This window comes from Dromaius novaehollandiae, chromosome 12, assembly GCF_036370855.1.
Source record: "Dromaius novaehollandiae isolate bDroNov1 chromosome 12, bDroNov1.hap1, whole genome shotgun sequence".
Taxonomy (NCBI): domain Eukaryota; kingdom Metazoa; phylum Chordata; class Aves; order Casuariiformes; family Dromaiidae; genus Dromaius; species Dromaius novaehollandiae.
The window spans coordinates 13,278,898-13,304,591 of NC_088109.1; the positions used below are offsets into that span (position 1 = coordinate 13,278,898).

Here is a 25,694-nt window from a genome sequence, read left to right on the forward strand (position 1 = left end):
ATTCTAAAAGATGAAACCTGCAATGTTTTAGGGGATGAAATCCATCTTCTTCCCTAAGTGGAGATGGGTAAGAAATGCAAAATTTGATCCTATCCTAGGATCATAGAATGTTTCAGAACTGTAGTATTTGCAAAAAATTTCCAATTTAGATATCTAAAATGAGATACCTAAACCACTATTTAGATAGAATGGCCCTAGATACATCAAAAGAACTAAGTCTAGCTTCCCGATCAGGCACAAGTCCAATATTGTAACGCACAAAAATTTCCAACATCATTATCAGAACATGAGAGGTTAACTGCATGTCTTTGTACAGCTGTGCATGAAATGTTTTGAATCCTGAACTCCTGCTATGACTCACACCCCTATTTCTCAGATTTGTTCATCCAGGCGCTCCTGGAACATCACTTTGTTCCATGCATTTATGGCAATACTTAATAAGGTATCTCTAATACTTCTAATACTGTAACTTTAATCAGCTATGCTCTTAGCTGGCAGTATTACAGCATTGCTTTTTCAATAACTACAGTCCCGATTTCTGGCTCCGATAAGTCAGACCTTCTTTATAACATGCACTTTGTGTAACACAAAGAACCAATGGCTAAACCCTGATCTTGTCAAAGAACAATAGCAAAACTTAAATGGGACCAGCATTTTATCCCTTATCTTCAAGGGAAGCCTCAACATTTCATGTAGACACAAAGCCTAACATGCAGTTTTGCAATGATAGCAGTGCTTTTACTTCAGAAAAAGCTCTGTTATAAACCTAACTTTTATTTGCCAAAAAGTGCCATGAGGGGATCAAATTATGACAAATTATTGTCAAATTATTCAGATTAGCAAACAAAGTAAAATAGGTATTTGCAAGCCTCAGCAGGTGCACTATGGGCAGTAGAGACATATGAAAGAAGGACAACGAGGTTTTACATCTTTCACTGAGGGATGTAGTATTGGGCATTGCTGGCAGCAGGATTCCAGACTTAATTGACAATGGCTGGTTCTTAATTGACTGCCTACAAATTATATCAGTTCATGGTAAACCAACAGGTGAATATTTCAGCAAGACCAGGAGGCCCACAGTGCGAACAAATGCAGAGATAATTTTAATGAACTAGCTAATGCAAGGTTAAAGTCCCTTATTAATATCTACATGCTTTCTACATGTTCTTTTCTCGACTTTTCTTAAGGTTTTTGAAGTCACCAATACGTTCTTTTTGTGTAAAAATCATAAAACTTTACCACAGAGAAAACTTATTTTTCATTGTCCTACTCACTTGTTTTACTGTGGCTTTTCTGACTGGATTTTGTAAAAGGACAATAGAGCTAACTAATGTGAACACGTTCATATTTCTAGGCATTAGGAACTGGCTCTTTCTCTTATAAGCTTTTTTAAAAATCTTCTGTTGACCTAAAACCATTGTTTAGAAAAAAAATCAATATTTGGAACACTAAGAGAAAAAGTGCTTGTCTTGGAAATATTGATGCCGATCTCCCCTAAGTGCTTACAGTCTAGTAACCAGATACATACAGTTCTGATAATCACCTCGTTTACCTAAAACATCACTGCTGACTTGATTGTGACATTCACCCCGTGGAAGTTAGCTAGGACTAGAAATCATTGCTACTAAGCTTTTGAGAGAGCCTTTACACTTTTGCAGAGATAGCTTTTGGCACAGAGCATTAATTTTCTCTAGAATTTTTTCAGGCATTAGCAGAAATACCTTTCATGGTTAAAACACACTGAACCTATATTTGGGAATGGAAGAGTACGCATAAGAGGAGGCTGGCTGGTTTTCAAGTTATCAAGCCCTGAATGATACCTGATTCTTTTACTCTCTAGCTGGCATGTTTTGACAGTAGTCAAAAATTAGTAATAACATGGACGTTGGACTTTTGCATCTGTGCAATCTGTTGTTTTTCAAGTTAGTGTTTAGACATTGAATAACCTCATGCATACAATGACATAGTTACACTGTTAATGTGTACATGAATCTGTACTGTTGCGGTGCACACAAGCAGTGGCTGAGGTTCGCTTGTAATTTCATGACTTTTCCATGAAAATCAAATATGTAATACATGAATATTTTTGCATGTGCTCATTATCATATGCATACTTGAAAAACAAGCACTGTACATATAAAATTATATTTTTTAACCTGCAACAGAACTGAATGGTTTATTTTATGACTCTTTGCAGCTTGCTATATAATTCTTTGAATCTTTCACTTTTGGTCTCATGACAACATAAGGTTTTAAGTCCAAACTGTTTGGAAATTCCCTTTAAAACTATTGTTTTTTTCTTTTTTTGGAATTTTGAGCAGCAGCAGCAAAAAATCATCAAGTAAATTCCCTTCCTGGCTTTAAAACCTGAACTGAAACCTGAGCTGTTTTGTTTGTTATACAATAACGAGCTTTGATTTGATTTGATTTTTATTGTATTTCATTCAGACCTTACTATAAAACAGCTCCTGGGGACACTTGCATGAGAAACATTTTGTAAGTAAAACAGCATTGAATTTCTAGTCTTCCATTTTTAAAATTTATTATATACATTTTTATCATGGTTGCTTATTTGTGTAACATACCACTGTATGGTAGGCAACTGTAAATGTTAGGTAAGAGAGCTAGATGTCTCTGTAGGTTTTTCTAATGGATTTTCTTTTCCATTACTACAAAAGGGATTCACCATGTCATTAACACAGTGACCAGCACTTCTGCATTCTGACTGTGGGCAGTCCCCAGGAAGCTACATTTCCCCTGTTCTTTGACTTCAGTTTTGTCTCGACTATTTTGTTGACGTCAGATTTGTTATAATTTTTTTTTTAAACAAATAGCCTCAAAAACCTGCTAAAATTTAAATAGAGCAGAAAGTCTTTGTGGATGGTTATACAGTGGATTTTATGTTATGATTTTTATACTGTTATCTTCAGTAGTTGGTTCCTTCTCTAGAAATGATCCAGCTGTAATTTCAGGTGCATATTCAGGTTGGATATACAAAGTTTTTTCTTGATACCATCTTTCCTTTTAAAAAAATCACAGTTTGAATGTAGACTAGATACAAATTACTCACTGCATATCACATTTTTTTAATCACCTTTTAATTACTATTTATATCCTGATCTCAGAGAAGGCTTTTATAAATGCTAACAGGATTACACTCTTGGTTTGATCCTGCTCCTGTTTCCCATTGGCCAAAAATCATGCAGATTTGTACAGAGCTGGGTCAAATCCTTTGAGTGGATCACGCCCTCATGCGTCTCCTAATGCATTGCATACAATGTATCGAGTAAAGTAGATCACAACAAATGTGATTTAAGTACACGTGCACAGATGGTTCCAGAAAAACCCTTTAAATTTGTGTTTATAAGGATTTACTTTCCTTATAAAAGTAAACCATGTAATGCCATATCAAGATTTATCTAGCTCAGCTAGGTAAATAAGGCAGAAACTACGAGATGATCTGTGCAATATCACGGTAGGTCAAGCATATTAAAGTCCTTCTTAAATGCAAGTGAGCGAAGGCCCTGGCCAACTGACAAGAGCAATGGAATAGTTAACACTCCTGAGTTTTACAGGCACGCGAAGCGGCTTAGCAGTTTATACTGACCATTTTTGTTACAGTGGCTTGTCTGAAATAAGAAATGAATAAATCAGATTAAAGATTGAGCTGCTTGGGAAAATGGCAAATTTCCTGGCAAGATAAGTGTTATTTTGTGCATCAGATGACTGCTCCATGCTGCAGTGCTGAGCAGGAGTGGGTTCTTAATCCATTTTGAAAAGTCCTTTAACTAAAACCGTTAGGAAGGTTTTATCAGCTATGAATACTGGAAATAGGGTAAACTTCCTATCCCATGGTTTTCTTCATGTGCTATTTGGCATCTTTGTATAAGAACATGAGAAGGTATCAAGCAGTAGGCTATTAATGCATGAGTCATGACAAGACTCTGCAGCAATTATCAATCTTTGTATGGTCTTTGACTATTTGTCCGCTGAAAGCACTCCAACAAGCAGCATTTACAGTGGGCTAGCTTCAGAGCTGAGGTGAGTACTAGTGCATTAAGGCACAGTTTGAGTGACTTTTCAAGTGTTAGTGCTGGCATAAGCAGCTGCCATACCACACACCCATTAGCAGCTGCTTGTTCCTGTCTCTATGCCTCTCTTTGTGCTGTGCCAGCATAGGCAATTTTGTAGCTTCATGGCAACATGGACTGCAAAGTGATCTGGCTGAAAAGGACTTTTTTAAATTCTGCAAGCTGAACTACATATTTAGTCTCTTTTATACTGATTTAGGAGTTCTGGTGGCAACATAAGTGAATACCTGAGTTAGCTTTAGTTGAGGCTGGTAAGTAATGAGAGCAGTGAACACATAATAGCCTGGACTTCAGCATGGGCTGTTCAAGCCAGCTAGAGGTCACACAGAACTGCTAGGGCAGCTGACACTTGGGCCATTGGATCTTCGTTGCTAATCATTAGATCTGGCGTGGGTATGTCTATTCAGTTTAAAATCACATCTCACAACTGCAATACAGCTGTAGCTTCATTATCAACATACACTTAAGTACAAGTGTGTCCCAGCTGTCAGAAGAGAGGAACTGGAATGCATCATCCACCTTTAAAGGTCACTTTTCTTCTTACATTTTTATCTTCTTACCTTTTGGGTTGTGCTTTGTGCAGTCGTAGATTCTATTTAGTAGTTAGGCGAGCATTACAATCTTAAAAGGCACTGTAGAGGGACGGAAAGTGAATAGGTGTCTCAGTAAATAAGTAAATTTAGGAGAGTTTTTTTTTTCCCTTTCTCCTCTCCAGTAGTTTGATTGTCCACTAGAAGTTGGGCCATATAGTAACATGTTTAGCAGTGGTCAGTAAACAGCCATCTGCAGGGAATGACTTTAAGCAGTTCTTGACCTGCACTAGATTTGCCCCCACGGTACAAGATAAGGTTTGGTACTCTATTACCAGTCTCTCACATCTCATCTTTCATTTTGTTTCTTTTTCATCCTCAGCATAAAGGGTGAGATTCTAACAGTATGAGCCTCCCTGAGTGGAGATAGATTTTTCAGATACATCTTAGGTCTCAGTCTCTTCTCACTTACATTTTTGTTACAGCATTGACTTAAAAGTATCTATATTTGATTTACACCACTGAGAAAAAAAGAAGGATCTGTCCTATTTTTATTCATGTAACTCTTTATAAACTGTTTTTTTTTTTAAGGTGCCAATTAACTGTCACACATAGGCTTCCAGTCTAATAAATTAAAGGAAAACAAACAATTAGGTAGCTTTCTGATTAAGATCAGTGCTGTCCTGCAATCAACTGCATTTGTTTATTTTGCTGGGGCTTTTTAACTGCAGGGCCAATACATCTCCCTGGCTGTGTAGTAGCAAATATTCTCCACACTACAAAACTTGTCTTAACCTGAAAGATTTTTGCGATCTCAGGACTTCTGCATTGTAAATTACCCACCAGTTCAACTATGATTACTCACACATGCACACAGATGGGGAACGCCACATAATCCTTGGTATAAATTCAGTAACTGAGCAAGTAGATCCCACATTGTTTACGCTTTAGCAAAATCCTAAAACCCGCTTATGAGTAGTCTGTAGGTAATTTCTTGGATGTAACACTGCCTTTTAGTGGCCAGTTAAATGCATTACAGATCCAGATTCCTTATGGAAATCTCAGGGGACTTCCAAGAGCTGCTTTCCAAACCAAAGCTGTGTGGTAGATCGTCTGTATTCAGCTCAGGTCTCAGTTATCCAGTAAATCTGCTGCACTTCTATAAACCACCTTCCCTTTTTTGCCTGTTAGCAATTGTGGCTGTCTAAACAGCATAATTTACTAAATCAAAACTGCTTTGAGAAACATACAGTTCACCCATTCTTATAATTACTGCTGCTCAAATTTAGCCTCAGTAACTGACCTTTCAATTTGCTGAGATTAGTTCTGCCTCTGTAGAAGTGTGACTAGCTATGAAACACATGCAGTAAGCCTTAGATTTCTTCTACTTAACGTATTGCATGATTTGATATCCTTTGTTGTTTACCTATGATGGAGTAAACAAAATAATCATGCTTGCAAATATCAAGTCTCTCCTTTTCCAGGAAGACTCAGTTTCTGAATGCCCTGGACGCCCATATTACCAAAAAGCAGATAGATGTCAGTTGTGCAATAATGTTAGTATTCTGCCATTGTATAATGCTTTTTGATCTCTGGATCTTGACATACATTAGAGACATCAGTGAGCCATCTCATCTAGAAATATAGTAGGGCAGACCCCAAATGAGGTAGTTGTATTGTTATGCCTGTTTTACTCATGAATAAACCTAAGTGCAGAGAACAGTTTGCCCAAGATTAGGAAACAGTGATTGAACTGGAAACAAAAGCCAGAGGTTCAGCTTTGCAATCTGAGCTTTGGCTGCAGCACCACACCTCCCTGTGATTCTCCTCCTGATGCAAGGGAAAGTCCAGGAGTCTGATTCTAAGGGGTGTTGTAGCGTTTTCTGTTAAAATTTGTAGTTGGTTCAGGCACATTTGAAAGGAATGAGTCAGGAATTTGTATATGTGGGAAGTGGTTTCCTCTCACATTACTGTACGTATGGATGAAATACATTTCCTCTACTATGAAGTTGCTGAATCAGAAAATAAAGTAGTGCAGCTGACTGTCATTTTAGTGGCTGTACTTCAACCCTAATAATGAAAAGCCAGCAGCCTCAGGAGGCCAGTTTGGATAATGCATTTCATAGAAAAGCTGGCAAAGTCGCTTGTATTCTTATAAAGAATGATTGGAAAAGGACAAAGTCCAGAAAAAATAGCAGTATTAAAACCTGATAAATTAAGAGACCAGATCCTTTAGTGGAACCTGCCCTGACTGAAACCGCAGGAGAATATCTGACTTTATGACCTGATCTATATTGCAAAAATGGAGATGCCTCCCTCTGTGCTTCAGGCTGTCTGTGTAACAACTAGTATTCAGGAATCAGAGATAATGATCATGGTTTGCACTTGCAGTCATTACAGCTATGTCATGAACAGTATGCAAGGCATTTAATGTCGAACTTACCAGCATCATGCAGAGAGAGAGCGGCAAAACTAAGTAGGACACAGGTCACCTGGCTTCAAACCTGTGTTGTAGCCAAAAGACCAATGATATTACAAAGCAGGCAGGCTTTATTTGCAATGAAATTGAACCGCAAAATTTAGTTTGGGGCCCGAACTTGCCCAAAGATGAGTGTTCTCAAATCCAGGGAGTTGGTAGGCCTTCCTTCTGTCTTTCAAAGTTGATTTGTGTCTGGATTAGTGGGCTCCTGCAGAGTCTGAAGCCTGCTGAGCACCCAGAGCAGCTGTTCCCATCTTCTGGGGAAGCAAGGGAGAAAACAAGGAGGTAAAGGGCCAGTCACACAAGCAGGCTGAGACAGAAGCAGGGGCAGGGACAGAGATAAAGGCCAGACTTGTACAAAGCTTTGAAGAGTTAAGATTTGGAGAAGGAAGGAGACATAGGTGAGGATCGAAAGATTTCCCCATTTGTTCTTTAGTCCAGCAAGGAATTTAAGCTTGACTTGAAGCCTGGAATAGTTCCATCTATTTAAAGACCAGCACTTTTTAAAAGTACTCTGATGAGCTCTGCAGAAGGCAGAGTTGCCAGGTAGGTGTTAAAAAAGGATCCTACTACTGTCAGAAAAAAAAGCTTCTAAAAACAATGTTATACATATGTATATAAAACACATGAATATACATCCTAGAAAACTTATGTGCATTTTAGTTTGAAGGTAATTTCTTGCAGCAAGGCAGGCCAGTCTTTACAGAGCCACAGCTCTCTGTCATGCTGGTTCTCTCTGCTCTGGCAGCATAAACACATAGCCCCCAGTGCAACCTTCACTGTGCCTGAAATCATGGGTTATTATTAAATCATTCCATCAGACACCCTGACAGGGTAGTAAACACACAGAGCAGACATTTGCCAAGATAAGAAGGAAAGTGTACTTCTGAGTACATTTTTTTTTATATATTTCAGCCAATTTCCAATACATCCATTGCTTTCAAACCCAACGTGTCAAATGATAGTAAATTGCAAATGTACTAGTACCAGCTGAGCACAACTGGGGGTGAAATAGCTTTTCTTTGAAGCTGCAGCTAGAGTCCACTTGAAAAGCTGTATGGAAAGACACAGAAATTTGCAAAAGAGTAGCTGAAATTCTGACCTGGTGATTCAAAGCACTGTAATTCATGAAACAAATTTTCAGAGGCTCTACAATATTCCATTAGGAGAAGAGCCTGTGAAAGAGACCATCACTATAGCTAAGATAGCCATCACTGGGTAAACAGCTTATTAAAAGAATGTTATTGTCCTTCAAATCAGCAGAAAAGCAGTATTATATAGATCTTAATAAATTTTAACATTTAAAATACATATTTTTCTAGCATTTCTTTTCACTGCTCTTCAGGTGATCAAGAATATCACTACACATTTCAAGCAGAGTGAAGGAAAGATACAAGGTAAAGATCTAGGGCCCTTTTACATCTGAACTCTCCCTAGGAAGAGAAGGGGAAGATCATTGCACCCCACCTTGGCTCCTTCGCGTGTCAAAACATTCTGATTTATGTTGCTAGTGTTGCAGTTTTGCTGCTCCCTTTGCCTCTTGCCTGGGGCGTGTTTGGGAGTGCTTGTACACGAGCTCTCTCTGACAGCTTTATATGCACCAAGGCAATTCTCTGCTGGCAAGTCAAGGCTTCCTGAGTGGCCCAATACAGCTGGAGCACAATATAGAATCTGGCCCATAAACTTTCAATATTGCCCATGTGCAAAATGTATGTGTGTGTTTACTTGGCTTGGGCAGTGACTGTGAGGTTTACTTGGCGTGGGCAGTGACTGTGAGCTACAAACAATCACAGTAGTGGTGTGTTAGAGTGGGTAGTCAGATGCCTGGTGCATTACATGCATAGGCAGTTACTATGACCACATGTACAGAAACTGAGATTAGAGGTCAAAGGAAATCCTTATTAAATCAGTTATGCACATACAATTTCAAAATAAAACATTAGTTGAGGATAAAAGTAGAGAACCTCTATTAGCCTTTTATAGCATTTCATTTTTTCTTTTTATTCCCAGTATGCAACATCACCAGCTACCTCTCCAACATTTTTCTTCATTTTTGGCAACTAGTGATGTACTTCAGTATTTCAAGTGAAACTGAAACGAATGCTTTTGCTTAACAACCCTCCCATTCATTTAAATAGTTCTATAGCTTGCCAGTGCTGCTTTGTGTGCATTTTACTATTATGGATGATGTCAGCACAGCTTTGATTAAAAGCTCAGCTAACTATTTCTCAGATAGAAAGTGGCTGAAGCAAACTATTTCAGTGAAGGTCACATGCTTGGAGAATTCATATTCTGTAGGGGTTTTTTGCATCAGGATTTGTAATAGAAAAAATGAAGACTCATAAGGACTTTCCCGGCAATGTGAGATTACCCATGAATGTATCGGTGGACATGCAAAATTGACATACTCTAGGAAGGATTTTGGCTCAGATCTATATTTTTCAATAAGCATACTTTCTCCTTTTTCCTTCCTTCCTCACTCAAGCATTCATTTCTAAGTATTAATTTAGAAATTGTGGTGACCCCAAGGGCCAACAATGAACTAAATGAGCCCCCATAGAATTAAGAAGTTAGGACCTATATTACTCTGCCTGTGTCCCCATTCCAGACATTGGATCCAGAAGAAAACAACTCCCTGATATATAATGCTAGACATTCGGACATGGGAAAAAACTGAGAAAGAGAGATATAAGAATTCCTGCTAATTGTTAGACTTTGTGGGCAGAGCATGAAGCAGTGCTCAGTGCACGCTAGGGCAGATGGTATTCCAGTGGCTCATGAAAAAAAAAAAAACCAAACATGTTAACTGTCCACTGCTGCTCAGTCTAGCTGGTTGCAAAGTCAGCGTATAAAACATAAGCCATTGTTCTCCTTCAGTTATCAAGACAGACCTTCACAGAGTACACAGTTTTCATGCACCTTACAAAGTGTCAGCCTAAAAATCAGAACATACGAAGTGGGGAAGAAGTGGCCAGCTCACTACTGGAATAGATAAGAGGAGTCTCAGCTATGTTCCACATATGTGTTCAAATAATGCCACCATTATTTGACTAATGCAAGCCTGCAAAAATCTCCTTTTTCCCCTTGAAATTTTTTAAGTAGCCTATCTTTCACAAGGCAAAAACCAGTGGATTAACTCAGGTTTTAAAGTGAAGAGGTCAGGAATAGCCCATAATGCAGAGACCCAAGCTAAAAAAAAAAAAAAAACGTTTAAAACATTCTTTCTTAAAACAGAAAAGGTGAAAGAAACAAAATCAGTAGATACTATTGCAGAGTTTGGCGTAATCACAAGAAAACACTTAGCTGTTTGGCTAAGAGAGTAGCTTCTGAGGAGCATTGCTTCATGCTGACTTGAGAGCTCCGTAGAGAAATTACAACAAGGTTACCTTTACTTTGCAGTAACAACTAAACTTACAAAAGAGTTTCCAGTTTTGCATGGTTAATTGGATGAACTCTCTACTGAATTTTTTAAAAAACATATTAAAGCAGATTTTTTTTTGCCTTCTTGATCTTATACCTAAGACAGTGTTTAGCAACCAGAATGATTAAGATTTTAAGAACGGGTTGCTGGTTAGTACCAGTAAAGTTCATGCTTGTCACGACTCTCTCCTAAAGACTTGATGACCTATGGATCAACAGAGGAAAGAAAAAAGAATGTCTGGATAATACAGAAATGGTACAAACACAGGAGTATGTGTGTGGACTGTGATGCTCATTCTGCCTTTGGAAAATAAAGGGAGACAAGCTTAGTTACAAGGTTCACAGACCTACTTCTTTTCTGCATGTTTTCCTTAGTTCCCCCCCATAAATTCCCTATCGCCTGAGCAATCCTCAGTGTGGTACTATAGTTATCAGGCAAACTGCAGTGACCTTCCTGTTAATTGTTTTTATAAGGCAGTTTAATATTCCCACTGGATATTGTAGAGACTAGTTCATGAATCAAAGAAGTCAGAGATGGGAAAGGGCTTTTGGGTCATCCTCTCCACCTCTCTCAGCCGTAAGCATTGCAGGCGAAAAAAAAAATATTGCTGGTATTTTTGCAGCCAAATATGTGATTTAAAAAGAAGATGGAGATGCTCCAGAGTGCAAATCCTGCAAGTGACTATGCACAAACTACTTGACAGATTCCCCTTTTTCTTTGCTAATTATTTCCTTCTGTATTTGTTGCTACTTTGTAACCATAAAAAGCAACTTCATGCTAGGAGTGAATTACTGATCATTCTTGTGCTGTGTTATAGCTTACTCTTTTAGTGTTTGCCTCTGACTTTTGTTCTCTGTCTACTGCAGCATACTATTAGTTGCAATTTTGACTCAAGAACACAACTGAGATTTCCTGCTCTCTTGTTTGCAGTGCCCAGGCAGTGAAACACAGATATACTATAAGGTAGGCACCAGAAAGATGATGAGTAGTTATGAGTAATTAAAATAGGATAGCAGGTAACACTAGTAACACTTAAGTTTCTCTAACTCACTATCATCAAGCCCTATAAACTTAACACTGCCTTAAGAAATATGGTTTGAACTAAGCCTCTTTCCTGTGATTATAGCCAAATTGTTGGTAGAGAGTTTACTTTATGTTACTTCATTAAAGCCACTTCTATAAAAACAGCTACTTTTATATAAACATTAACTGTTTAGCACATTTATTCTCTCTCTGTAGTTGCAGAGCTGGTATGCTGATAACACTGGTTTCATTATTACTTTTTAGTTATGTCCCCTTCTCCATCTCTCTTTCAAAGGGAGAGGATTTTTTAACTGAGCTTGTAGGTTCTGGTTGTAGGATCTATGCAAAAGCTTAGAATTCTTCTTTTCTTTGGTACAGAGGATTTACCAAGCCTCCTGGAAGACTTGGTATGTTTTCTATTAGTTCAGGCTCAGCTCTGCCATCAGAGAAAGGGTCTCTGACTGTCCTGTCCATGAGTTAGATACTGCTTTCAGTAGCTGGTGTGCTTGGCTACTGAACAGGACTGCTTAAAAAAATAATTAAAAAAAAGACAAAGCCCTCCTTTTGTCTCTTCTCTGCTTTCCCTCTGCTCCTGCATCAGCCAGCTACAGTATATCCCTCTGGGACAAATGGACCAGTTTTCATCAGTTGACTTCAGGGGCCTTTTAGCGCCCTTGGTAGTTTGGTAGAACTCAGTGGGATGTGCAGCAAAGGAAGAATTTCTCTGGCTAGAGCTAGCTTTCATCTGTGCTGTTGCACTGTGGAATGAGTGCTGGGCTGCCACCGTGCCTGTGAGGCAGAGGTTCCCAAAGCCCAAACTGCACCAAACACTAAGTACGCAGAGCAGAATAGAAGACTGTAAGAGACAGTGCACCTTGGCTAAACACAAAGGTTGGGGAACCTTGACTTTTCAAGCACAGAAATCTAGAGTACCTGTACTGGCAAATTAAGCATTGTCTGAGAAATGCAGTTCAAAGGCAATTCTGTCCTTAAGCACATGTTGCAGGCCTGTCTCCATGGGACTCAGCTATCATCCTGAGTCAGTTCAGCACGTTTCTCCAAATTCTTCAGTTTCTGCAGAATCTGGAAGTGCTGGGAGTCACTGCACTTCTATTGGTCCACTAAATCCGGTGGAGGAGGGATAAGGTCTCGTGGGTTCAGCCTAGCAACAAGGCAGACATCATAGCTGTCGTGCATGAGGACATTGATGGCCACCACATTCCACTGGTTCTCCCATGTATCCAGCTCGAGGATCTCTTTGGTAATAACTTCGTGACGAGCTGAAAAACAGTAGCAACAACAGCAGGAATCAGAAGTGAAGCCAAACAGGATCAAATAAGTTTGCACAGTTATGATTACTACTTTTCTGTAAGGTGGCAATGAAGAGGTACTTTTTGTGGTATTAACAGCTATGCTGTTTAAGGAGCGTGCTAGTTTGCCAATGTATAGCAAACTAAATAGTGCAGATGGAGATCTATACAGTATATTCAGTCCTCACACACTAAACTGCAGGTGCAGCTGCAGAGACAAAAACATGAAGTGCTCCATCCTGGTACGAGTATGCAGGTGGCATTTCATTGTGTGATCAATTGTCAAATGCTCAGATTGAGATGGAGCATTGCCTATTGTTAATGAAGATGAGTATGCCTACATGCAAGATGTTGCCTTTTCTTTGCCCCTGACTAAAATGCAGCTCTCAGGCTCCTGGAAGCATGCCATTATTACGGCTTTTCTTGGGTGCAAAGTCTGGACATCCTGTGATTTGGGAGAGGAACAGAGCAGAAATAAATCTCCAGGGCCTTAAACATACTTTAGCTATTCTGAAGAGCAGAGGAAGTTGTCATGAACAGTCAAGTTAGGACAATGCTATTAATTCACAGGCAATCTTAAGAAAAGAAGCTTTTTACTGGAACTAACAAAACATAACAAAAGAATCACCATGCAGGGGAGAACTGTGATGTCAGCCAGCAGTGCTGTATTAAACTTCTTGTGAAAAGGAAGACCCTTTCTTTGCTAACACAAGTCTGAACTCTCCAGCAATTCTGTTACTCAAAGCCAAATTCTTTCCTAAAAATGAAAAGTGACTTTCATTTTGCCTAACTTTTTCTTTTCATTTCAAAGTTGCTTTCTCACAGCAAGTAACCTTAATCTAAACTTTTCTTACTTTGAGAAGAGGACATGCATATATTTTGCTGTCAGCCTCCCCGCCTTCCTTCTGATAAATCTCTGGATAGCTTTATTAGAAGCTGGGTCTCAAAGACTGTCAAGCACAGACGTTTCACAGCCCACAGGAGAACCACTGTCACAGTAAGAAACATTGAATACTCAACAGTGTATTGAGACTTGAAAGGCTAGTGACAGGCCGCACTGTAGAGTCCAGACTGGCATTCCCGTTCAGCTCTTCCTCCTAGAATGCTCTTGATCTTTTTTTTTTCTTTTTTAATATTCCCTCAAAACTATCCTTCACTTCTAGTGACTGCATCTCACTGTTTGGACACTGCCCTTCAGTGGATCTGACAGCAAAAGAAGAAGGGGAAAGGACTGAAATACAGAACAGCAGCCAGACATATATTGTGTGTCTTGTTTTGGAAACACAGGCCACAGATTCTTCCAGAAGGCAACTGTCTTGGGGTTCTACTACTTTTATCTATAAGGTGATGTTATTGTTTAGGTGCAGTGCAGAACTGATACTGATGCTATGATGACTTAGTGTCATGAGATTCAAAATGTTCCTAGGGCTCCTTTACAAGTGGTTTTAGCATGTGGGGAGGTCACATGGAAACAAGACTTCTTGGATTTTCAAAGTCTGTTTCCTCAGTGAGCTAATCAGGGTCATTTCTGCTTTACTGTAGATCCTGCACATGTGTGGGAATTGTGGATGTCTGAGCTAGCTTTATGCAAATATATGCTTTTTTTTGTTAGCTATCTATCTAAAGAAACCATTCACCAACCATCCACCAGCTCTGATCACACTCTCACCTGCTGAGGGAGTAACACAATGTTTCTATCCTGTAGTTCACAGCCTGTTCCTTTTCCCCTCAGTTGTGTCGCATTCAGTTGTGGAAGAAGGAAAAATAAATGTGAGTGCAAATAGCCCATGATTTTTGTTGGTCCAAGTCCTGACCTCTGTGACTTACATCAGTCTCTGGTAGCTTCCTTGAGTAAAATTTGAGTAAGATTTCAGAATTTGGCCTCATCTGAATACTCCTTGTTCCATTCCTTTCTTCTGTTCATAGAAAGTGAAAAAATAATTGTGATTTTTTGCTTATCAAATTTGGGTAGTTCATTAAAAAAAAAGAGAATAATAGGTAGGAAAACAGCATTCATCCGTAGAAGAAAGCAAACTGCTAAAATACTCAGTTACATGTGGAGAGAGAAAGCACAACTGATAGATTGGAAACAAATGGTGTGCAAGTATCAGCAGAGATCTTATTTTTATATGACCCTGCAAGAGCAAACAGTTTTTTTCTAAAAGGCAAATACAAAGACAAACAGGCATAAGACGTGACCATGGGAGGCTCCAGTCCCTGTATTTGTTATTAGATCATCTCCTTTCTGCAGTGAATTATTATGCCTGGACTTTCTTTGGCAGAGGATCATGACAAAAATGAGATAATCAGGGGAACAAATCAAACACTGGAACTGTCTAAAACATTCTGTGGGTGATTGGAACACTTCAGAAAAAAAATCATAATTAAAACATCAAAGGCAGGTTCAGCAACCCTTCCTTACAAGCCTTGCTATGTCTTTTCCTGACCCTGGTGACTCATAACCTTTAGGGTCCTTTGTTTCCTTTTTCTGTAGGATGTTGTAACTGGTTTGTTCCGTTCTCTACAAACTCTGCTTTCCAGCACATGGAGTGGTAGTTAACTCTTAACCCTTGGAAGATAAAAAGAGTCTATGTTGTTGGAATAAGGGAAACAATCATTTCTCTAGTCTTATCTTGTTTAATTTAAAAGGAAACAGCACCCTTTGGATCAGAAAGTTCATGTGAGGAAAAGCACTGCTCATAATACAGTCATATTTCAAAAAATGACCCCCCTCTTTCTTTTTAAAAGAGAATGAGTTAAAACAGCTCAACTCTGAAGTCCTTTTATTTTTGTTACTTTTCTTGGGCAGGGTAGGAGGAAAGGCAGTGTTTTTCAAAGAGAAATTCTGGAAGTTTGTCACCTGTGATTCCTCATTCTGATGCTGGATTTGGGCTTTAATTCCGACATTCAGTTTCAAGTCTAAAACTTACCTAGGTGCAAATAATTTCAGGTTCTGCCTCATTGGTTCACCTTATTGTAATTGCAATTTTCTTTTTAAAAAGACAGTATCCTAGCAGCCAGTTTTGCTTAAAGGAGAGTAAGGTGACATCTACAAATAGAATTTGGCTTTATTAGACAGATTATCCTTTTAAAAAGCCACCTCATAGAATTCCCTGTCATACATAGCATTATTTCGTATCACTTACCAGACAACCACCTTACCTAATGAAAGGATTTCACTTCCAAATGTTTTCATGTTTTCTATATAATGAGGTAGTGTTTTTCTGCAGATTCTTGTTTAGCCATAAAAACAAGTTCTAAAACTTTTTCTTTTCACTACATTTTTCTGTGTAAGAGTTAAACCACTTTAGCTGTATTAGAATCATTCAGGTAGTAAAATACAGACCTAGACGTAATACAGACCCTTTTAAAACAGTGCAGTAGTGTTTATAGCAGTATGGCCTGTTCCTGTTCAGGAAACAAAAAGGCTAAACCAGCTTAAGGAACATTTATTCCAGCGTTAACCTATCCACACCAGAAGTTGTGGTATTTTGATAGAAACTTGCAGCTCTATCAGTACAGTTATACTTCTATAAAATACAAGTAGAGACTGAAGACTAATAGTGAACCTACAAACCTGTCTTTTACCAGAAATGAAGAACTTGAGTTGTACCTGAAGATGCGTTTAGTTGATAAATGTTAGAACCATTTTTCATATGTACCATTGCAGTAGTTGGAAAGCAAAATGTATGAGTCTTATCTTTAAATTCTCATTTATACTCTGGTCTGTAAACAAAACACTTTCCCACAATTTTTCTTTGAATATGCAGATATTAATTTTCAGTAAAGTGATTGCCTTCACTCCATATACACAATTATGTTTTCCTTTTAAAGATTTATTTTCAAATTTCCTTTTCTCCCCAAATGTGGCCAGACTTTATGTTGTATGTTTTCTCATGCTATTTGAATCAGGATGGACCATAAATCAGGATGGACCATACATGGAAAGATCCACAGTATGCCTGCAGGCAACATTATAAATATTTGATCTGCTTTTTCTTTTCTTTTTTCTTTTTAAACTGCATTCCATACATAATTGGGGGGGGGGAGGAGACTATTTTCCCTTGTGAATATAGTATTTTATTGTGACTTTTAGTCTCTTTTGGTTTTCTTTTCTCTTTCCTATTTGTAATTTAACATTCCAATACAATTAATGGTGGTTTTTTTTAAGGGAAGGCAGACATAAAAGAATTAAGCAGGTAGAAAATCTATAGTCCATCTAGACCATTAACCATACAGCTATTATACTGTTAAGTCAGTACCAAGAAATTCACATTACTGTAGCCTGTTTAGTATCCAGGACATTGAACTCACAGGGAAAAAAGAACACATGCTGAATTTCAGTTCATTGGACTTAAATTTGTGGCAAGTTTGTTCAAATGTGGTCAATATTTAATCATTTCATATAGCAGCCCATTGATGTGGGCTGGTATAGTTTCCTCCATCTTATGGATGAGGAAGCAGTTACAGAGATACTGAGACTTGTGCCAAGTCACAAGTCCTGTTGTCGCTGCATACATCAGTGTAGGGAGAAGTATCCCAAGTAGTTTTGAACAAGTTCACCTGGGTGCTAGATGCAGCATAGCCACATTGACATATTGTATGGCAGCCAGTACATAACCAAGTTTGTCTAGAGCAGGGCCAGGTACCTCTGCGTGGAGTCCCATTGTGTAATATTGGCATAGCCTTGGTGTCACGCTGTCCCTGTCCATGAACTCTGTACCCTGGGACATTCTCTCACAGACTGCTTTCCCAAGCTCCTGCTGATATCAGTCCTGGCATTTTTCTCAGGTTGTCACAGCACCTTTACCTTTCTAGCTTCCACAGTTCCTAGCATGCCTTATCTTCTTCAGCTATAAATCGATTAAAAAAAAAAAGCCGCTAAAGCTCTAGTGGTTAAATTATTAACTGCCTGCTCTCCTCTTTCCACTGAGAGCACCCTCAGCCATCACTAGGTGCTCGCCAGTGCCCAGTCCCCGAACTGGTCAGAAAATGTATACTTAGGGTTTTCTTTCTCTAGCTTCCCTGGTCCTTGTCACCTAACAGCCACACTGGAGCTGCCTTGAAGCAGCTCAGCCTCCAGTACTGGTTTGTACCTGTTTTCACATGCCATTATCTGTACCAGAGAGCAGGCAACAATTTCAAGTGGAGGAGATGAGCCTCTGCTATGTATCTTCCTTGCCACTAATAGCTGCTTTCATAATTACGTGATATAAAGTTAGGTGACTTGGGAATTCAAGTTTGTGTTGCAATGAGATAAAAGTGTATTTAGATCATTAGCATCAGATGTACTTATTCCTGATTTGCAGTAGGAAAAAGAATAAGTTCATCAGGTCTCTGGCCTTCAATCCCATTTGCTTATGTAAGCCACCCGCTAACTCTACCAGTCTTGCTAGCATAGCACAGAGAACACCCCTTGCCGGGTCAAGTACATCCATCATCTATGCCTGTGGGCAGAAACACACAGAGAATACACAGGAGAGGGAACTTGGCTTGACTATTTAACATGCTGGCCAGCCTTCATGGTGTTAAGCATCAAGCCAGTGTATCCCACCAGACACAGCGAAAACTGGAAGGCAGGCTGGGACTTGAATTTACAACTGTGGCAGCTTACTGTTTTCAGAGCACCTACACGGAGTAAGGTAAGATACTCACTCTCATAGACAAGACCTATATCCTCTTGCTCTGTTGTGTAATTCTTCAGGACCATAGTTTTATGGTCAGTCCCTTCACTCACAAATCAATATATATTAAAATTTAGAAAATGATAAAGGAGAATGGGGTCTGTAGGAAGGAACTTCTAATTCAGTTATTTCAGCTGTTTTTCTTACAGCTTTTAAAATCTTTCTAGTTATCTACAGCTCATAGGTAGGCCTGTCTCAGAGATAATCTTCTGAGGCCGGTCCTGCTTCCACTGAAGGTGATGGCAGAATCAGATTTCAATAGCAACAAGATCAGTGCTCTTGAGGCCAATGTACCATTCATATGAGTAAAGATTACAAGACCAAAACAAGAATTACTGGTTCAGGCCATCCGAAGATATTGTTTCTAAATGCTTTACAATGGGTTAATACATTATTAATAGATTATATAAAGCACGTTTAGACAGTATGCATGACAGGCAGTTATGAACACAATAGAAGATGTCATATATGGCTGTAAGCCATGTTTCTAAACAACCTATTGACCTCTCCAGCAATTAATTAAAATGCATTAAAATATCTATTAATCATTTATTAACCCTTTATGAGCTATAAATGAGCCTTAGTAAGAAGCATGACTGAATTACTAATACAGCGCTGTCAGATATTGGGTCAAATTTAGATCTGAAGTGAGCAGGTGCTGCTCATCCTGACCTATACTGGCCTTATTTACTGTAGCGAGTTTCTGGCTAATGAGGGCCAGGTAAATCGGCAGCCCTCCCTGGGAAGAGGGTGAGCTAGAGAGGTCTCTCTGGCCCTCAGGTTTCCAAGCACAGGCTCCCAGCTCGCGCTGGGGCACAGGGAGAAGTGGGCGAAAGGTCGGCCGGCAGCTTTCCGGGTGGATTCGGCACGCAGGCTGGAGAGATGGGGCAGTGCCTGCGGCACATCAGGCAGCCGGCAGCAGATCTCTGTGCTGAGCAAGACACAGGACCCTGAATCCCTTTCACTGATGGGAGTATTTATTCAAATGGTAACAACTGTGGGCAGGGGAACTTTAATTATTCATCACTGCCCAGTAAATTCTGAGAGAAACAAACAGTGCTGCAAATAGGCAGCCAAGAGTTTGCCCTTCTGCTTTATTTAACAGGGAATATAGCAAGGTGCTTGAGAAACAGTTTTTGTTCCAATCCCTCATCCCCCAGACTTCACAAGTGCAGTATTTACTGTGCAAAGCTCCTTAATATGTCTAAATTTAGTTTGATTGTTTGATATTTCTTTGATAGTTTGAAGTAATATACCATAACCACTATAATAATAAAAAAAAACAAGGATAACAATGATTCTCCAGCTAAATTACGCAATGGATGAGACTGAGGGGAGCAGCCTTTATGGCCGATTAGTCAAAATAAATAACTATTAAGCTAGTCCACTGTTGGGAGAGGATGGCATGGAGATATAGACTCATTAGCTCAGCTGGAATCTAGTAATTACTACATGGTTCTGCACAGCCGCAAGCTAGCTTCTATTCCAATGCATGGATTACAATTTATGTAAATGAAGAAGAGGCCAGCAAATGCATCTGGGGTAGGGTGTTTTTTTTTTTTTTTTTTTTTTTTTTTTTTTTTTGTAGAATCACAACACACAGCTAGGAGTTTGCGAGCATCAACTATCTTGACTTACAGTTTTAAAGACAAGATAGATTCTTGTCTTTGAAATTCAGACACGTTTCTTCTCTATTTCCTTTCTCCGACTCTCTAACCGCATGTACCACCACCTGAGTGGAAGATGAATTTCTGCTTCATATCAGTGATAAGTAAATAACAGAATTGAGTTGAGCAGCTCTGGTCCTACAAATGAATGGATGGTGATGCTAAACACATTATGGAAATCTTCAATATATAGTAGGGAAATTATAAACACATCTTCTCTGCTATAAACTGTATTTGAGATGGAAATGGCATAACTGCCAGTTCAGAGAGAGAGTTCCACATCAAGCACAGTTAGTTGATGAAATCATAAGGCCTTTTAAGTGGCACATGCCAATGATAGAGACCTGTTAAGTATTTTATTATTTGAACTGAAGTAGTTGTCCCTTTGCTTTGTACGTCAGCTGATGTTACATAGGTATATTGTAAAGAGCCTTTTAATTTAAGTCCTCAAGTCAAAAATTAACTCTGGATTTGGATTTATGGGTTCAAATCTATGAGACAGGCAGTTGGCCGAACATCTATAATCTAAAACTAAAATAAAAAAAAAAATCAGACTCCCAGTGATTGTTCCCATACATCCAGTCTCCAGAAACAGTCCACGAAATCCGTATTTGTGGTGCAGCAATGCAAAGTCAACACACCTGTGCCTCCAATAAGCTAACAAAGAAAGCAAATAAAACAGTCCCAGCAAACGCAGACACACCCTGTTGCCTTCATTAGTTTAACCAGAAAAATATTTATAATTCAAAGAAATGGTCAAAGAAAAAGGGAGCCCAGTCTGGCAGGCATTTTATAAATGTGTAATGCTGCATACCTTAACAGTTGCTTACCATATCCTTCAGTGAGGCATACTAATGAGACTACTTCTGCCAGACCCAGACTAACATTAATAGCTGTCAACCTGTGCAGGTGTCAGATTTTAGCTCCATGTAAAGGCAAAGGAAAATGTGTCAACAAGAACATTGTGCAGTCAATCTGCAAAGGCTAGTTTAAAATCTGTAGCTACGGCAGTAAATGCAGCAACATATTTTAACAATTAGGAGAAAACTAGCTGGCTATTGCTTATTCTGTCATTCTGAATATTCAAACAATGATTAGTGTTTGTGCTCTGTGCAAAACTGTAAACTAATAGACAAAAATAACCATTTTAAATGTTTCTGAATATTTTGCCGAGTGCTATAATACTGCTGACAAATGACAGGCAACATTCGTGACACTGGACTATGTGCACTGGAGCTGAGTGTCAGAGACAAGCAGATTAATTTGTGTTAATAATAGTTTTAGTGGAAATACTAATTTGTGTAAACTACTGGCTAAAAGGTGAAGTTTTGCAAGTCATATTAAAGCAGAAAACTGGAATTCAAAGCAAACAGAAATGATTTTTTGGGTACCCGTCATGATCATGACAGATATATGTTTTTTTGGCTAATGATACAGCACACAGGTTTCAGTGTTTTTTACCATCTAACCATAGTCACCAAGCTCCTAGCATGTTTGTTTTAGGTAAGACAACTTAGGATCCCTCATATTCTCATAGAAACACTGACAATCAAGAGACAAGTCAGACCATCAGCGTTCTGAATTGCCTTCTGGTCTTTCAGAGCAGGTTAAGAGTATTAAGGTCTTAATACCTGAATCTCTCTCTGGAAGTGCCTGTGCTTCTCTATATGCTGCAGGGATAGTGTGACCAAGTTCCTAATGTAGGCACTTCATAAGTGTCTAAACTTCAGCTGAATGAATCCCCCCTCCCCTTTCACAGCCAGGCCTCAAACAAGGCTATACCTTGAAACCTCAGCAGAGGAATTCTCACAAGCTGTGTCCATCAATAAAGCTTAATGTTGAACACCGTTCCTTGTGATTCAGAGGAAGCTTTCCATTGATGAAGCTTGGGAACACTTCAGGGCCCACTCATCCTTTAGAGAGGCTGTGTTCAGCATTACTCAAATGCTACTCTGAGCTGGCCAGATAGCTTCCCTTTGGCAGACTAAGTAGCTGCAGTTTCTCTTCCTCTGCTCTTGGGGATGCTATTAATGCTACTCCAGCTGTCCTTCAAACAGACAAAGACTTGAGAGAGGGCTGTATGGGAATTCTGCTACCACAAAACTTCATGCGGTGTTATATGGGACACACAGTGATGGTAGCTGAGAGGGCAGTAATGCTTGTCTTTCCATTCAAACTTAAGGCCTTTCAGGCAGTTGAGAGCTGCTTTTCAGCTTCACGTTTGTGTACAATGTCTCTGATTATCCGTTTAGATCAATACTCACACAGAAAGGCATACACAGCATGGAGTATACAAGAGTAAAATGAAGATGCCACAGCCTCCTTAGTAGGCCAGCTTTCACACTGCTGGATCGAGTGGGTTTGAGTAAATGCAAAGGCAAGTTGAAGCTAGGGACTTGGGCATGGATAGCGTATGGGAAATTGGTTGCTGTCCCTTATGTATGTTGCATAAGACTTCCCATTGCAGAAGTGTGTTTGTTTTTTTTTTTCCCCCCTCCTCTTAAAGAAGCAAACATACTTGCAGGGTTCACAGCAGCCCTTCAGAGTTCAGCCTGCACAAAACTCAGACTACAGCTGTGTCTCCAGCTTGTTCCAAAATCACCATTTGGTCGAAACTAAATTACAATGTTTTATAGAACTGGAATATCCTCTCTTGGTTGCCTCCCTCACAAAAATTTCAGTGGCATGCCAAGAAACCCAAAAAACTAAAAGCAAGCAACAAGCACATTCTAAAATAACCCTATCTGCTGCTAAAGCAGCAGCAACACATGCTATTCTGTGAATATCTTCAAGTTGCTGAAAAACTGTAACTGTGAAAGAGCCATCCTCTAGAAGGTCCCATATGATACCAATAACCCTCTCTTCTCTGGCCATCTGGCCCATCATTCACCCACATCCTTCATCTTTCCAACATGCAGGGAATACAGGGTCCAGGAAGGGAAGCAGGCTACATCTCTAGGCTTAGCATATGACCTCCACCCATTTTTGCCTCTGGCTTGCTAATTCTCTCCTATGGACATTAGTTCTGTAATGGGAACAGCAAATGTTTTGTCCAGTGCAGGTGACTTAGGGTGCAAGCCTTCTTGATGATGGTAAATGGAAGTTGTGATTGTTATGAAGATTTTAAAATCCCTTTCCTTTAATAAACTGGAAGTCCTATTAAGAACCCTGTCTTTAAGGCACTGCTTCCTGTCAGCTCCTTAAACATTTGGATATATCTGATTTACAGTTGCCAGAGAGAATCTTATTTTGGCTCCCTTGTTAATAGACATCATAGCAATGTCTAATAACACATCACAAACTATTTCTTAACTAGTATACAAATGCACACAGGGGTTCAGAATAGGTTGCATAGGTAACTGCAAAACTGGCATTTTCGAACTCTGACTTTTTGATTTGCAATCTAAATAATACTCTTTTAGTGCAGGGGAGTTCTGCACATAATTGTATAGCTTGTAATAACGAAGTCAGGAATCAGGACTCTATTGTGCTGGCATTACACAAACAAAAAAAGATGGCCATCTTGAAATCCACAGGGGACTTTCAACCTCTCCCAGTACTACCACTCTTTATACATGACTCAGTGACAAAACATGTTGGTGTTATACAGAGAATGTTTTTATGGCTTTGAAGCTACCTTATTCAGAAGATTTCATACTAATTTGTTAGTCATCCTGAATGAAATCACTTCACTTGCCAATGCCAGTGATCAGCCTTTTGTGATTTATACCGACTGACTTTGGGCTTTTTCCCCAAATACTCCTAAGAAAAATATGATGGCACAATGTTTGCCGTAGAAGCACAATGCTGTATCATATCCGTAAGTGTTCTGCGGTCACAGATTTCCATCAGAGACAACACAAGAACATACCTTTTAGGCAGCAGCCATACAATTGTTTTCAGGAAGCAACTTCTTCAAAAAATAACAAATGAAGGAAAGGGGAGGCGAGTTGTGAACTGACAGGAAAGCAATCATCGTTCTAGTGTACAACAGCTCTGAGTTTAGAATTTGTTATAGAAGTAAAAGTCAGTGAAACTGGTTCCAGTGTAACATGAAGGATATGTCACCCAGTGATACCGTGTGGACTTTCTGAGCAACAGTGAGCCTGACATGACATTTATTAGCAGTGACAATATATCTGTATTACTGCTTTCTCATAGATAGGAAATTGGGCAGCAGGTGCTACAGCAGGAGAGCTTAAGTGTGTGTGTTCTGAGAGACTCTTTGCATTTATAGCAAAAACAATAATGGTTAGCAATTGTGGAGACTTAGATAGTAAATACTATCCACAAAAACCTATGCAAGTACAGTTAGCTGCAATACAAAGAGCAAAATCAAGCACAGTTGGAGCTGGAAGACTTAAAAGGAGAAGGGTGATCGTAGGGCTAGGATTATTTGAAATCATTGGATCTGGAATTTTCATGTCTTTGTACCTCAGTTCCCTACCCAGAGAACTCATTAAATACATGAGCTCTTTCAATACAGCGATAATGGAAATCATGTAAGTAAATAGACAGAGCCAGATACATTGGCTAAAGACAGCTGGATAATGCCTTCATCCTAGAAAAATATGCCCAAGTTCTTTAATGTTGTAACATATGCTAAGGTTCTGATCTCAGTAGCTCTGGATGTAGATCCAGAGTTCTGTAGAGGCCATAGATGTAGACGGCTATAGTGCAGATCACAAACACCCTTAAATTTTGTTGTTGGGGAGGGGTGGGGGAAATCACCAAAGGACAAACAGGTTGGAACACAATTCATATTGACACTAGGAGTCAGCGGTCCAAAGGGCTGAATCGGCGCTGTGGTTCCAGAGCATGCCTGCACCACCTGATGACAGGGTTATTAAGTCATGAATTCATGACAGTTTCACAGTGAAATTGATTTGAGCTATGTAAGGAAACTCATTTCAGTACCTGCTCCATGAAATCCTCCACAGAGGTACAGCTTCCCTTCCACAGAGCCTGCGCTTGTAGAGTTTGTTCGCAAGGAGAGGAGAGGAGAAGGCATAGCAGGCCCATCCCTCCAAAAGTCTCCATCAGGATTATAAATCTCCACTGCATCAAGACATTTCCGTGTCTGTCCCCTGTCACGACCGAGGCACCCAATTCCTCCTGCAAAAGAAGATATCTAGGTGAACTATAGCAACCACAGGCTTTCACTGAAAAATATGTTATTGGTTGCATTATTTTTTGTTTACATATCCTCATTGCACTCCTTTTCTTTTCCCTTTTTCAGCTCTAAAAGCTTGCTAGAAAGTAAACTCAAAGTAGAAGTCACTGCACATTATCTACAGACATTCAAGCAAGCACCTTTCTGAAGCTTGGTATCAAAAGGAGGACAAGCAGCATGTCTTCAAAAAGCAAAGGTATTTTGTCTTGTTTTCTGACTATGCAGTAGAAATTCTTGTAATTACTTATTCTGTGTGCTGGACAAATCACTAGCATTAAGTTGCATTATATGAAAATTTTCTTCTGTTACTGTTGAT

General features: G+C 39.3%; 2 protein-coding genes across 5 annotated transcripts in view; one reads left to right on the forward strand and one right to left on the reverse strand.

Moving 5' to 3' along the window:
• The first annotated feature begins 4,491 nt into the window (after window positions 1–4,491).
• The window catches only part of MGLL (monoglyceride lipase), a 133,203-nt gene continuing 112,000 nt past the window's right edge, over window positions 4,492–25,694 (forward strand). For 2 of the 4 annotated variants that reach the window (XM_026093079.2, XM_064518982.1), the window contains exons 1-2: window positions 4,492–4,618; window positions 25,445–25,574. In XM_026093079.2, the coding sequence (XP_025948864.2) occupies window positions 25,556–25,574 (19 nt within the window). In that variant the 5' untranslated portion in view covers window positions 4,492–4,618; window positions 25,445–25,555. Of the gene's footprint in view, window positions 4,619–14,179; window positions 14,199–25,149; window positions 25,341–25,444; window positions 25,575–25,694 lie in introns of those variants that run through there. The other 2 variants (XM_026093080.2, XM_064518981.1) reach the window with 2 other exon arrangements.
• KBTBD12 (kelch repeat and BTB domain containing 12) overlaps window positions 11,820–25,694 on the reverse strand; it is a 30,715-nt gene continuing 16,840 nt past the window's right edge. Inside the window, exons 4-5 of the mRNA XM_026093077.2 lie at window positions 25,123–25,320; window positions 11,820–12,824 (exon numbers count right to left, since the gene is read on the reverse strand). Of these exons, the coding sequence (XP_025948862.1) occupies window positions 12,655–12,824; window positions 25,123–25,320 (368 nt within the window). The 3' untranslated portion in view covers window positions 11,820–12,654. The remainder of the gene's footprint in view (window positions 12,825–25,122; window positions 25,321–25,694) is intronic.